We start from the raw sequence: 14,704 nt of genomic DNA, 5'->3' as shown, positions 1-14,704 counted from the left end.
CCAGGTCAGAGTGTAGTGTGTGCACTGCATGGCCACCATCTACAGCCTTTGTAACCTTTTTGAAGAAATTAACCACATTAAATGCAGGCTCTACCCTTCACAAAGTCAAACTGCTGGAGGTCAGTTATGACAAGCTTCTTTATCACATTTTTGTACTGTCATCTACGATGCATTCCATTGCTTTTTAGATGAGACTTGTAAGGCTGATAGGTCTGTAATTACCCAAGATGGTTGTAAGGTCAATTGTAGTTATTATTTTTCATTGTAGCAAATAGAAAAGCTATCAGGTCATAAATATGTGTTATTACATCAGAGCTAAACACACTAACCAATGCTGGATGTGCAAACTAAGTAATATATTAAGAAAAAAAAACAGTGCAACGATTCACATTTGATCTCTATAGGTTATTATAGTCATCCAGCCAGTGCTGTTGAGCTGCATCTGACTCCATTGGTGACCCTGTGAAACAGCTGTCGCCATCCAGAGTTTTCTTAGATGAGTACTAGGCTGTCTGCCCTTGTGGGCCATTTTAAGAATGGCCATTTACCTCATTGGGTATTAAAAATTACTTTAACTTTTTCCAGATCTATATGTATATACTACCCATAAGACTGTGATTATTTCTGTGGTAATTTCAGAGAGAATTTTTAAAGGGCCTTACTAGGGGAATAGAAAGATTTAGGTGCATACCCTGTCCTTTAGTGGAACAGGAGCAGCCCTGGGGAAAAACTGTGCTTGAATATGGACAGGAATGATTGTTGTTTTATGTGGAGGGCAAGTCTGCTCCAGTGGTATCTGCAAACATTTTAAGATGCCGAAAAGGTTCAGGTTCCTGGATCGAGTATTTCTGGTACAATTTGATTTGCAGATGTACAGTAGATCCATGAGATTTGGGTCAGGGGATGCCTTATAGGATCATAGTGTACTAGGCAAGGAGAGAATGAAAGTAGAGTGCCAGGTCATTCTTCAATATGACACATATCTTGTTCTCACACACATATATTCTGATAGCATAGCTACCATTTTTAACAAACATTTTACTGAATCTATAATTGCCCTTTCCAAACAGCAAACTCCTACTCCTGATACCAAACCAGCCAAGTCTACAGCTAGCAATGCCTCATTCTCTTTCTCCCCAGTTCCTACAGCCACTATAAAAAGCTACTACAGAAACTAAAACCTACTACATTTTCTGTAGATAACTTACCCAGTGAATACCTCAAAGTTGGAGCTGAATTTATAGCCCTCCCAGTATCAGTACTTATAAATAGGTCCATTGTCGAAAACAAGGTCCCTCAACTGTGGGAAATTTCCCACGTAATCCCACTTCATAAAGGGGACCTTCCACAGAACTGACAAACTATCGGCCCAATTGCTATTCTTTCACCTTTTTCTAAGCTACTCGAAAGGTGTATTCATCTCCAGGTCATGAAATTCTTACCAACAAATAACCTTCTCACAAACACTCAGCATGGGTTTTGCCCATCACATAGTACCACTACAGCTCTCTTATCCTTCACTAATACCATAAACCATCACAGGAATAACAACAACTTTGTATCTGCCATCTTTCTAGACCTATCAAAAGCTTTTGATATGGTCTCCCATTCCAAACTAATACATGTACTAACTGAACTATCCTTCTCACCATTTGCCAAATTATGAAATTTGGTTTCATAACTATTCTGGCTGTCAACAATCTGTTTTATGGCAGGGTGACCTTTCTTCATCCCTTCCATTATCCATTGGTGTCCCCCAAGGATCTATCTTGGGCTCACACCTTTTCTCCCTCTTTACTAATAATCTGCACACAGCTACTCCACATGGTTCTATAATACAGTATGCAGATGATTAAGTACTTATCTGTGCTGCCACTTCTCTGTCAACTCTTCATTCTCAAACACAGGAATCTTTCACTTCTGTTGAAACATGGTTAGCTAATGCCCATCTAATCCTGAACCCAAACAAAACTGAATTATTACTCTTCCAGCTTAACAAGAAATCTATCTTATGCCCAACATTTAACATAGCCAAAGACAATACTGTGATCTCCCCAACACCCTATACAAAGGTTCTTGGAGTGGAAATAGACAATACCCTAAAATTTGACTTGCATGTCTCCCTAACTATAAAAAAGTCCATAAGAAACTTGGAAGTCTATATAGGCACAAAAGGTTCCTGACCACAATGGCCGAAATTACATTAGCACAAACCCATCTGCTCTCCACTCTACTATACGCCTGTCCAATTTTAACTAATCTAAGGAAAACTGACTTGTCTAAGCTAGAAGCATGTTATAATAAAATTGCAAAGTTTGCATCTGACTGCCCATATAGAACACATCATTGTACAGCTTTAAGGATACTAGACTGGCTTCAGCTTCCAAACATTATTCTTTACAACCAACTCTCTCTAACTCACAAAATTGTAAGATAACCAACTAGAACACCTGCACTACAAAATCTCATCCTTTAGTAGAGTTCCAGCAAACCACTTTTCCTCTAACAACAAGAACTTACTCACCGTCTCCAAGGCCAATAACATTGCAAGAGAATCTTTATTTTCCAACTATATATCGTGTATATGGAACTCCCTTCCTAACTCCATTCTCTCAGTCTCATCCACTAACCACTTAAAGCCATCACTTAAAGCTTATCTAAAAAATAAATGGCCATGTTCCTGTTCTAACCCCTCTTGAGTGCTCTGATACATCACAGTATACCCAAAACATATCCAACTTCTCCCCAGTGTTTAATCCTTTGTTCCTACTGACCTGTCTTAACCTTATATCTTGACATAAGTCATACCTACAAATAGTTCTAGCTGTGTTCAAAGCCCAGGTTTTGTTGTCAAGATGTAACAAATTGGTATGTTCTTATGTATACTACATTTTGTATACTTTGTACTTTATTGTAATGTTTGCATGACAATTTACTGTTACTCATGGAGCTTTTCTCCCCAGTCCTCTGCTGAAAAAGGACCTGTGTCCAGTCGAACTTTCCAGGTAAACAAATGTTAAATATATACATACACACACACGTGACAGTTGTGAGTCACCATTCTTCACGCTGTATATCTTTGCGCGCGCACACACACACACACACACACACACACACACACACACACACACACACATCGACAGTTTAGAGTCACCATTCTTCATGCTGCATATCTTTGGGATGTGGGAAGAAATAAGAATGCACTGGTAAAACCTATACAAACCACAGTTTAGACATGCAGGCTTTGCACAGAGGACACCCAGGCCAAGAACCGAACCAGAGGACTTCTTGCTATGAGGTGACAGTGATGCTCACTGCAGCACTGTGCCACTTATGTGTATGTATATAGTTTTTATGGAAGACTGAATATTTGAATTTCTATGCTGAAGTCAAGAAATTGCTCATGCATTAAAATAAATAATTGTTTAATTTGTTTAACAGCATAACATCCAAACGGGAGAACATTGCCCCCGACTATCCACTAACTCTCCTGGAAGGTCTCACAACCATCTGTCATTTTTGTCTTTTGGAGAATCCTGTGAAGACAAAAAAGGTAAATGGCTAGTTTAAACCTGTTGTGATGAATGTCAATATAGTATCCTTTTAATTTGTTTTCTTCATGTTTGCTTATTTCACTTTGCACAATGTCTAATGTAGTGTAAGAATGAAAACACATAAATACAGATTTTGATTGTAGGTAAGGTCCACTTTGCCCACTTAGTTTGCTCACTTCTCTACTTAGTGGGTGTTTCTACCCCTCATAAAAATTGTTTATTTTTTGTCTAATTTTAAGCATATTAACATTGAAGGAACTACATTCTATCGCTGCTGCATCTTTTCTGTGTAATAACACCTTTTCTCAGCAGTATGATGTTCTTGTATCTGTCTTGAGCCAACCATCTTTTATCTTGTCCTCTTGTTTTCTTATGTCTGCTTTTGAAAGATAACTGGTTAAACTTTGTCTGAATATTTTAATTGCTTAAACACCTATTTGCCATCACCACTTTGCATTCTTTCTTTAAGACTTTATGTTCTAAACTTTTCTGTTTTCTTTTTTGTGGTATCTGATATATACTGTGCACCATATTTATTGTCATCTTCTGAAATGCATGCATTATCTGGTTGCTTTTACAGATGTCAGATTTTCAGTACTAGACTCGCTACTCCAGATAGGGTATTATTACCAACTATGTTTAAAGAGATGGCAGCAACGTCTTTTTTTGTAAGTGATGAAACAGTGTAAGAAACTTCTCTGTGTGGAAGATTTTCAGTCCATATATTTCTAGTTAATCACTGTATATTAATCAGATCAGACAATAGTAGTAGAAGTAGCGAACGTAAACTCGTCAAGTCAAAAAGTAATAATAGAAAATATATAATTCTGCAGCATTACTAAGTATTCGAAAGTAATCCAAGCAAGGCAGGCAGTCTGTTTCCAGTCGAAAATCCTTTATTATGTACACAGACAAGCGATCCAAGTAAAACAAAAATAGAGTAATAATTTCCTCACAAGCTTTCTAAATATATATATATATATATATATATACTTTTTATCAGGCATGGGAGTGGTTTATTGTGCTGTAAAACAAAGTGTTATTGGTACACATGTTAAATTCACATCCCTTACCCCATCAGTGTGACATTCAAGCTGGTCCTGCCCTACCTAGTAGCTGTCATAATAATATATAGCCCTAATGTACTTTAATGGTACGTCTTATTTAACCAAATTATTAAGTAGATTATTAAGTCTGATTTTATACAAGGCAATATACTACATGGCTGGAAATATATCAACCTTAGTTCATTTTGCGATCAAAAATTATATATAAATATATACATATACATTTTGCATGTAAAAATCAGTTTCTATTTTCATAACCTATTGTTAACAAAGATCGCTTTCGTCCTTCTAGACTTCTTCAGGTCTGTGTACAAGAACCCTAAAAACCTATATAATTGTATAATTAGTTAGCATTGTTATTACCTTCATTTTGAATAAAGTGGAAAAAAGAGAACCAGAAAAAAATAAAAATAAAAAAAATATATGTGTATGATGAATATACACTTAAATTTCAAATGATTTAAAGTGGTATTTAAAACCAATTTGTAGAAAAAAATAAAATAAAATACAATTAGTCATGTAAACAATGTGGCAATTTTCTAAGTTCCACTGCACTTTTAATTGAACAGTAGTAGTTTAGTCCAGGCTTTCTAAAAGAGTTCAGCTTTAATTGCCACACGAGTTCATGTTTCTCCAGAATATTCGGGATGTCTCCTTCAAGATCACCCATGTCTATGCGATCCAGGATCTGGAACTTAAAACCTGTGTGTCTTTTATGAAGAGAAAGGTGTTTGGCTAGTCCATTATTTTTACATCCAGAGCGGATTTCTGACAGATGATATGAAATCCTTCGCTTGAGTTTATTTACAGTCTTGCCCACATAGAATGCATCACATTCATTGCACTGTGCCCTGTAAATTACTTTTTTATTGTTACAGTCACCCCCTGCACTGGTTTTAATGATCTTCTTTAAATAAGGGCAATAAAAACTATCACCTTGCTGTATAAATATACAAAATGTACAATTAGTTTCAGATCTTTTAGTGCTTTTCTCACATGGTCTAGGTTTAAATTCAACAAAACTTCTAATATTCCTGGCCTTCCTATAAACAAATGATGGGGCTTCACCTAAGATGTTAATCAGAAAAGGGTTTCCTGTGACAATGTCCCAGTTTTCTTCAATATTATTTTTGACTACTGTTCAATTAAAAGTGCACTGGAACTTAGAAAATTGCCACATTGTTTACATGACTAATTGTATTGTATTTTATTTTTTTTCTACAAATTGGTTTAAATACCATTTTAAATCATTTGAAATTTAAGTGTATATTTTGTTTCCATCATCATACACATATATATTTTTTTATTTTTATTTTTTTCTGGTTCTCTTTTTTTCCACTTTATTCAAAATGATGCCAATAACAATACTAACTAATTATACAATTATATAGGTTTTTAGGGTTCTTGTACACAGACCTGAAGAAGAAGGACGAAAGCGATCTTTAACAATAGGTTATGAAAATAGAAACTAATTTTTACATGCAAAATGTATATGTATATATTTATATATAATTTTTGATCGCAAAATGAACTAAGGTTGATATATTTCCAGCCATGTAGTATATTGCCTTGTATAAAATCACAGACTTAATAATCTACTTAATAATTTGGTTAAATAAGATGTACCATTAAAGTACATTAGGGCTATATATTGTTATGACAGCTACTAGGTAGGGCAGGACCAGCTCGAATGTCACACTGATGGGGGAAGGGATGTGAATTTAACATGTGTACCAATAACACTTTGTTTTACAGCACAATAAACTACTCCCATGCCTGATAAAAAGTATATATATATATATATATATATATATATATATATATTTAGAAAGCTTGTGAGGAAATTATTACTCTATTTTTGTTTTACTTGGATCGCTTGTCTATGTACTGAATAAAGGATTTTTGACTGGAAACAGACTGCCTGCCTTGCTTGGATTACTTTCGAATACTTATTACTTTTTGACTTGACGAGTTTACGTTCGCTACTTCTACTACTATTGTCAGATCTGATTAATATACAGTGATTAACTAGAAATATATGGACTGAAAATCTTCCACACAGAGAAGTTTCTTACACTGTTTTGTTTTTAGACCCACTATACTTTAGTGGGTTGTTTTGAGACTTCGGGGATACCACGGAGATTACTTGTTTTTTCTAAGTCATGCATTCTCCTCCACATCGTATCAGGCCACAAGCCTTCCTTGCACTTCTTTTATATTACTTGCTTAATTTTAGGCTGTATGTTGGCTATAGTCCATTTCCTGTTTTTTTGATTATTATTGTTTCTTTTCCAGTTGTATACATGAATCATCAGCAGAAAGGCATAGTTTGACAACTGCTTCCTGTTTTATAATCATCTATGAAGCTGTATTGAAAGTCTTCAACTTGACTGCTGTAGTGTCCCATTGATTAGCATCCTTTATTTCAATGTGGACTCCTTTATTGTGATTTTATTTGCCCTGTTGCCTGTCTAGTGCTTTGCTTGCGCCATTAGTCTAAGATCTCTTCCAGTTTGTAACTCTTGTCGATTCTACTGCCTCATATTTCTTGCTTGAGTCATAGTTGGCAAGTACTTTGTCCGCACTATCAGTTTGAGATATACTCCAGTTTGTAATACCTTTATTAATTTTCTGTCACATCACCTTGTGTTTCTTGCTTGAGTCATTATACACAGCATAACATCTTTCTAATCTTTTACCCTGATTTAAGTATAAAGTTTTGAAGAAAGGAGGCAGAAAAGATGCAAGTCAGAAATGTTTAATACCTCAGGAGAGTCACTAAATTTCAAGTGGGTACTGTATTTCAAAAAGTAGATATAAAGTACTAAAAAGCTCTTTGTGGTGCATTTAAATCTCATTCCAGGCAACATGGCTTTATTGCAGTTGACCCTGTTCATTCATTCTGTCCAATCTGATATGTGGGTCCTCAAGCCATTTTTCAGAATGATCCTGGCAGAATTGGTGCTCCAGCCTTGAGCCCCTTTAAGAAATCTTACTTTCCATAATGCACATCATCCATTTGCCTCAGATCTTGTTTGCCACCTTTGAGATCAACTGTACAGTCTCAGCCATATAAGTGCACCATCTCATTTGGTTATCTTATCTGGATTCAGTTTTATTCTGGCTGAAAGTGTTCTAATTAAAATTATTATTGGATTTGCTATCAGTTTGAATAGTATATTTGATTTGTATTCCTCTTTTATACCTTAATTTTTCTATTCCCTTTCTTCATCCCTTGTCATCATTTTCTTCCTTCATGAAAATCTTTATTATATAGTCAGTAGTATAAAAATGTACAGTTAGTAGATTTACTATGTAGCAGTTAGCATGTTAAATAGTGTTAGTGCATGTTTTAATTTTTTGTAATACAGTTGTCCAGTGTGCAGTGTTTACTTAAGCTCTTGTTAAGTAGTGTTGCTATTATCATGCAGAAGCAATCACATTTCAAAAATTATACTATGTGCAGTCATAAAATTCCACCTCAGTGGTTTGCTTAGATGTGCCTCACTTGTCTATCTCTTGTGAGATTTGCTCTTCCTCTGGACCCAAGGCTTTAGTGGATAGAAGGAATAAGCTATTTGTTAAAGGCCTCCTTCCGCCAAATCCAGAATCTGCAAAATCTAAAAAACCTTAGGACAAATCTGTCAAGCACAAAGATTTGGATCCAAAGAACAGGTCAAGTAAGTCTACTGCTCTTACCCCAGCTCTAAAGGTTCCAACATTCAAAGAGTATAGTGCCAGAGCCTCAGTCTATACTCCTTGCCTTTATCCAGAACATATGGATATGGAAGTTTTTTAGGGGAAATCTATCCCTCTATCCCTATCCCTCATGTGACCTTCCCCTCTCTATATGATCTTTCCGGTCTTAGAAGTACATTTGAACTAGATTTGGATTGGTTGATACAGAAATACCTAGCTAAAGACTCAAATTGAAGTGGGGGTCATTCCTTTCCCTTTAGCTCTGGAGATGGCTAGATCCATTATGGCTCATTCACCCGACCTCATCTCAACCCTTGTATTCTCAGAACCATCATTTCTCCTGGAAATTCACATCTTAGCTCCAGGCTTATCATTTTGGAGAGAGAATGGCCCAAGTTCTTTTGGCATACAGTGAGGCCAAGATTGGCTGTGTTCAGACTTGTGATATGTGTATGATATATGGTGCTTGGAAGAGCTCAGGCTTTGATATGCTGCCCAGACATACTGCTACCCTTGGCAGTATATCCATATGTTAAGGAATACCGCAAAAGTGATAAGTAATACATCTATTGTTATGGTAAGTTCTTACACAATTGTACTTTTTCCAACAGAGTATTGATGCATGACGAGAGCTTAGTGTAGATCAGAGCATGTGTATGTACCTTTAAGAAGCATTTCCTGATGTAGCACATGCATATAAATACAGAGCACATGCAGGCAGCAGTGCCATTTTGAGAGAACAGCCAGTGTTAACGGGTGTATATTAGAACATAGAAGACACTAAACATCGAACGGCCTAAAGGCCGAAGATTTGTCCCCCATGCCCCCTGCTAATTTTATATACCAACTCCAAGAACGCACTACAGTGAGGAAAGGGCAAATATTTGGATCTTCATTGTACTGCAGTCTCACAAAAAGCACATTGCTGAATGGCATTTCAAATGTTAAGGCCATTCGATGTTTAGCCTCTTTGATTTGGTAATAGGAACCCGTGTTAGCCTCTATGAGTGTGACAGTCTGTTTATAAGTTTATTTATGTTTAAGTTGCACTGCTCATTTCTAATGTGTTTGTGTGTAATAAAGCTGCTTCAATAGAACCCATGAATGTTCATCTGTTTTTTCCTGACTAGATGAGCAACATGGTGTCAGAAGTGGGATTAAGAGAGCTACTTCTACCAGCCATGAGGTGCAGAGTTGAACGTGAAGGCAGAGTAAGCAGGTTGAGTGAAATGGATTACAGACAAAAGAAAAAGGGCCAGAAATTAACTAAAGGTAAAGAAAACTGCACAAATGATTTATTGGGTAAAGAAAATGAAATGGCACATTTATAAGGCACAAAATGCATTATTAATCAAACGAGTAGCACAAAAACCTATTAAGCAAATGAAAGGCACAAACCGCATTAATTAAATGAAATATCCGAAACAACGATATTTGATAAAAGTAGCAAAACTATTCATATAGGGCTCAGAATTATCTTTGGTTTGCTTAACAAGCATGTTTAAAGTAAAAAAAAGTATAATGAGCATGATAAGATATTAAAAGGGCATAACAAGTACAATAAAAGGGTAAAATTAAGCTTAAAGAGCAATGTGACTGCATGTTTTTTAGTAAAAGACCATGTTTGGGCACAAACTACTATTTAGAATCAACCAAAGCCATTCAAAGCATAGCAAGAATTGTTCAGAGCATCTCAGTGTGTGCAAAATGTGCACATTATTACAGTGCAATTATTTCAAAAGTTTGCTGTGCGCAAATTACAGTTATATTGCAAAGTGCAAAGTGCAGCCATTTCAAAAAGTTTCTTCTGCTGTGTACATTTATTCGCAGAAAGCTGGCATTTCATAGTATTTCTTACACTGAAAAGAATTATTTCGCAAAGTACAGCCATTTTGAAAGGTTCTTGTGCTGTCTACAGTTTATTTGCAAAGTGCATTCATCTCAAAGTGTTTCTTACTCTGAGTTTCTTCTGCCGTGTACAGTTTATTCACAAAGTACAGTCATTTTGAAGTATTTTTACACTGATAAGGAGTGGTTTCACAGAGTACAGTGATTTCAAAGTAAAATACAGTGATTGCAAAGTGCTGTTGTGCTACGGAGACTTATTTGGCAAAGTGCAGTTATTTCAAGGAGTCTGTTGTGCTACTGGACATAATTACAAGTACTGGCATAAAAATTCAGGCATATGTTTATGTGTCTATGTTCGTACATAATTTCAAGCACCTCACTACTGTGTGTTGATATGGCAGAGGCATTTCGCAGACCAAGTCCACTTATGTTTGATCATAATATGGCAGATAATTGGAGGGAATTTGAGCAGGAATACAATGTTTTCATACAAGCAGCTTTTTCTGACAAAGATGCACATACAAGGGCACTCATTTTGCTTAACTTAGCTGGGTCAGAAGCCATTAAAAGAGAGCATTCATTTGTGTATGCACCAGAAGTATATGCAGGAGAGGGGGAAACCCATCATATTGTGGTACCGGCTGAATCAAGGGAAGACCATGAGTGCTTAACACCTAAAATTAGAGAAATGTGCAACCCCCAGACAAATGTTACATTAGAAAGGCACTTACTTTATATAAGAGATCAAAAGCCAGGTGAAACTTTTACAGCTTATATCACTGACTTGAGAAACAAAGCTAAAACGTGTAGAGTTGGTGATTTGAAAGATGGGTTAATAAAAGACAGGCTTGTGTATGGTGTTAATAATGCTGTGGTGAGGAAGATTTTGCTTCATGACAGTGATTTAACTTTAAGCAAAGCCCTAGAGATTTGTCAAATTCATGAGCTCATAGAAAGGTGCACAAGTATCCTTGCAAGTGATAAGAGCATGATTTCAACAGCCTCTAGAGCAGATGTAAACATCACGTGACACGTGGCAAGCAGAAACAAGTCTAAGCAGATGGCAGCAGCAACCCCTGTAGGTGTGGCAGGGAGAACCCGTAGCTTTCTAGTAAGTTCCAGGACTAGCTTAGTAAGAAGGGCATGCTTGGTACAGTATAAGAGTGAATCAGCAAAACCCAAGTCAAGTCTAATTGTTAACTGTCGTAATTGTGGTGCCAACCTTGAGTCTAAAAGAGAGAAGTGCTTAGCATTTCGTCAGCAATGCCACAAATGTAAAAAAATGGAATAATTTTCAAATGTTTTGTAAATTAAACAAACCTCATTCAGCTATTAAGAAAGGTCAGTCAAAAAAGCAAGTTGATCATATAGAGAGCTGCAACTGTACTTTCTATGCAAATGGTGTATCATTGGTCGGTGAAAAGGTTAATGCAGTAGATTTATTGGTGAAGAATGAAGTATTTTGTACTGTCCTCATCAATGGTAAACCCACAGAGCTCAAAGTAGACACTGGTTCAAAGTGTAATGTAATGTCAGCAGAAAAATTTGCTAAAGTGAAGGCTGGTGAGCAACTTAATTTGGTCAGTTGTGCGAAGCTTGTTGCTAATGGAGGTGAAAAGATTCAAAACGAAGGTTCAGTAGCACTTTCAAGCTATTCAGCTAGCAACTGTTACAGCTTGCAATTTTATTTAGTCTGAAGACCCGTGCAGTCATTATTAGGTCTCGGAGACAGTTTGAGTGAAACTTCTTTCTTTTATCAAAGAAGTCCATCATGTAAGCACATGTCCCAGTTCCAGCTTCAGTGATACTGTTTTCTCAGAGTATGCTGATATTTTCGACAACAGGCTAGGCAAACTTCCAGTTATGTACAACAAGAAAGTAGACCCAGAGGTCAGTCCAGTGGTCAGACCAGCAAGAAGAGTTGCAATAGCTATGCAGGACAAACTCAAGGTCCATTTGGACAAAATGGTGCAGCAAGGTGTGATTTGTCCAGTCACAAACTGAGTGGGTATCTTCTATGGTAGCTGCTCATAAGAAAAATTCAGATGAAATCAGAATATGCATTGACCCAAGAGGCTTGAACTAGGCATTAAAAAGACCTCATCATCCTCTGCATACTGTTGAATAGATTGCAACCCACATGCCAAATGCCACTCTTTTTTCTGTCTTAGATGCAAAGAGTTCATTTTGGCAAGTGGTGCTTGATCGCAGATCTTCACTGCTAAGTATAGTCAGTATCCCATTTGTTAGATGCAGATTCCTCAGGACGCCTTTTGGAATAAATTCTACCAGTAAAGTCTTTCAGCATGCAGTGGAACAAATTTTTTCGGGCTACCCGTGTACAGTAATAGTTGACAATTTACTGATCGGAGGTAATGGAGAACCAGAGCATGACAGAAACCTCAGGAAGGTTCTGGACAAGAGCGCATGAAGTGAATTTAAAGCTCAGTCCTCTGAAGTGCAAATTCAGGCTAAGAAGTTACTTATGTAGGTCATTTATTTAGCAGTAATGGCTTACGACCAGATCCTTTCAAGCAAGCAGACATTTTTGAGATGCCAGCTCCAGAGAATGTCCAAGCCTTACAGCATTTTCTTGGTATGGTTAACTATTTGGGCAAATTTATCCCTGACTTTAGTGAGTTATCAGCAACCTTAAGAGTGCTGACACCTAAAAAATTTGCATGGTCATGGTTAGAACAACATTATAGACCATCTGATAACCTGAAACAGCAAATTGGTAATCTGCCTACATTAAGATATTATGATGTCCTCAAACCAGTAGTTCTTTCCTGTGATGCTTCAAAGTTTGGTCTTGGTGCAGTTATTGTTCGAGGGTAGGCCTGTTACCTATGCATCTAGAACTGTTACCCAAACTGAGATGCAGTATGCTCAAATTGAGAAAGAACTTTTAGCAGTTGTGTTTCCATGTTCAAAGTTCCATGATTATATTTATGGCTGAGCAATCCAGATAGAAACTGACCATCAACCTCTAGTTACTATTTTTAAAGAAGCCTGTGTATTCCGCTCAAGCAAGACTATAAAGAATGATGCTCAGATTGCAAAAGTACAATTTCAAAATGGTACAAAAGATAAACTACTTTATCTGGCTGATACCTTATCCAGATTGCCCAAAAATACCATGAAACAGCTTGATGCAGAGAATTTTTACTTTGATGTCATTGAAGTGCATAATTTTTCTACCACAAGACTTGATGAGCTGAGAGATGATACAAAGACTGATACAATTTTGCAAAACCTCAACCACTTCATCAATGTAAGATGGCCATCAAAGCAATCCTGTGTACCGCCAGAAGTGCAACCTTACTTTTCACACAGAGATGAGATGCTGTTGGAAGATGGTATCATTCTCAGTGCTCCAAAAGTTGTTGTTCCTACTTCCTTAGAAAGTGAATACATTCATATTTTACATTGTGACCACCCAGGTTCTGATTCTACCAAAAGATGGACAAGAGGACTAGTATTTTGGCCTTCTCTAGTAAAAGACATTGATAAAATGTTTTCTTCTTCAGTGTGCAACAGTACTAAGCCACATTTGCAAAAAGAGCCACTTCATCTAAGCCAAATTCCTGAACTACCTTGGTCAACAGTAGCAACTGAAATATTTGAGTGAACAGTCAACATTACTTAGTGTTGATAGACTCGTATTCAAACTGATTTAAGATCGATTTGCTACCTAACCTGATGTCCAGTGCTGTTATTTCTAAGACGAAACATCATTTCTCAGTGTGTGCTGTTTCTGACAAAGGTTCTTAGTTTGCCAGTCAATTGTTTCAGAGATTTGCTAAAGAGTAGCAGTTTATCCATGTTACTAGCTGTCCTGAATATCCTCAGTCAAACGGCCTTGCTTGAACGTGCAGTACAGAGTGCAAAGCAATTACTGGAGAGGTCAAAGCATGGCGATATTGATATCTTCTTCAATTTACTTAATCTCAGAAATATACCTTGTGACACCCAACTAGGCTCCCATGCTCAGAGACTTCCATCTAGGCAAACCAGAACAACTTTTCCTGTCATTTCTAGTTTGTTGGTGCCTAATGCTAAAAACAACAGAGCAATCAAAGCCCAACTGTTTCAGAAGCGTTCTTCTCAGAAGTTCAGGTATGATAAGAGGAGCATATTTCTCCATCCATTAAAAGGAGGAGAGACAGTGAGGATGCAAATGGCGAAAGGCTTTGATCAAATTAGTCAAGTGAGAGGTATATGTATCAAGCTAAGATCCTACTTAGTGGAATCTTCCTGTATCAGAAATGATATTGCAGCATCGTACCTGTGATACAGACTCTAGATCTCAGAGCAACCCATATAATGGTCGTACCGAAGAATATGTCACAGTATCCATTCCCATTCCAAATGATGTCCCAAAAGTTGAGCATTCCTTGAAGACAATCTCCATTGCTAGATCCAATTCTGATTTTTATGTTACACAGTCAAGTCGTATTTTCAGACCTAGTGTAAAACACACAGCAACTTGGACATAACTGTTTTTTCTGCATATAAGTTTGTATGATTGCATGT

At 36.8% G+C, this 14,704-nt stretch overlaps 1 protein-coding gene across 1 annotated transcript in view; it reads left to right on the top strand.

Moving 5' to 3' along the window:
- DOP1B (DOP1 leucine zipper like protein B) overlaps positions 1-14,704 on the top strand; it is a 2,336,114-nt gene that overhangs the window by 1,440,805 nt on the left and 880,605 nt on the right. The window contains exon 20 of the mRNA XM_044071549.1: positions 3,442-3,553. Coding sequence (XP_043927484.1) covers positions 3,442-3,553 — 112 coding nt within the window. The remainder of the gene's footprint in view (positions 1-3,441; positions 3,554-14,704) is intronic.

The sequence above is a fragment of the Protopterus annectens genome, chromosome 5.part0, assembly GCF_019279795.1.
Source record: "Protopterus annectens isolate FY-2018-M chromosome 5.part0, PAN1.0, whole genome shotgun sequence".
Classification (NCBI taxonomy): domain Eukaryota; kingdom Metazoa; phylum Chordata; order Ceratodontiformes; family Protopteridae; genus Protopterus; species Protopterus annectens.
The sequence above is the reverse complement of the archived record's forward strand: the minus strand, read 5'-3'. Positions and strand labels throughout refer to the sequence as shown.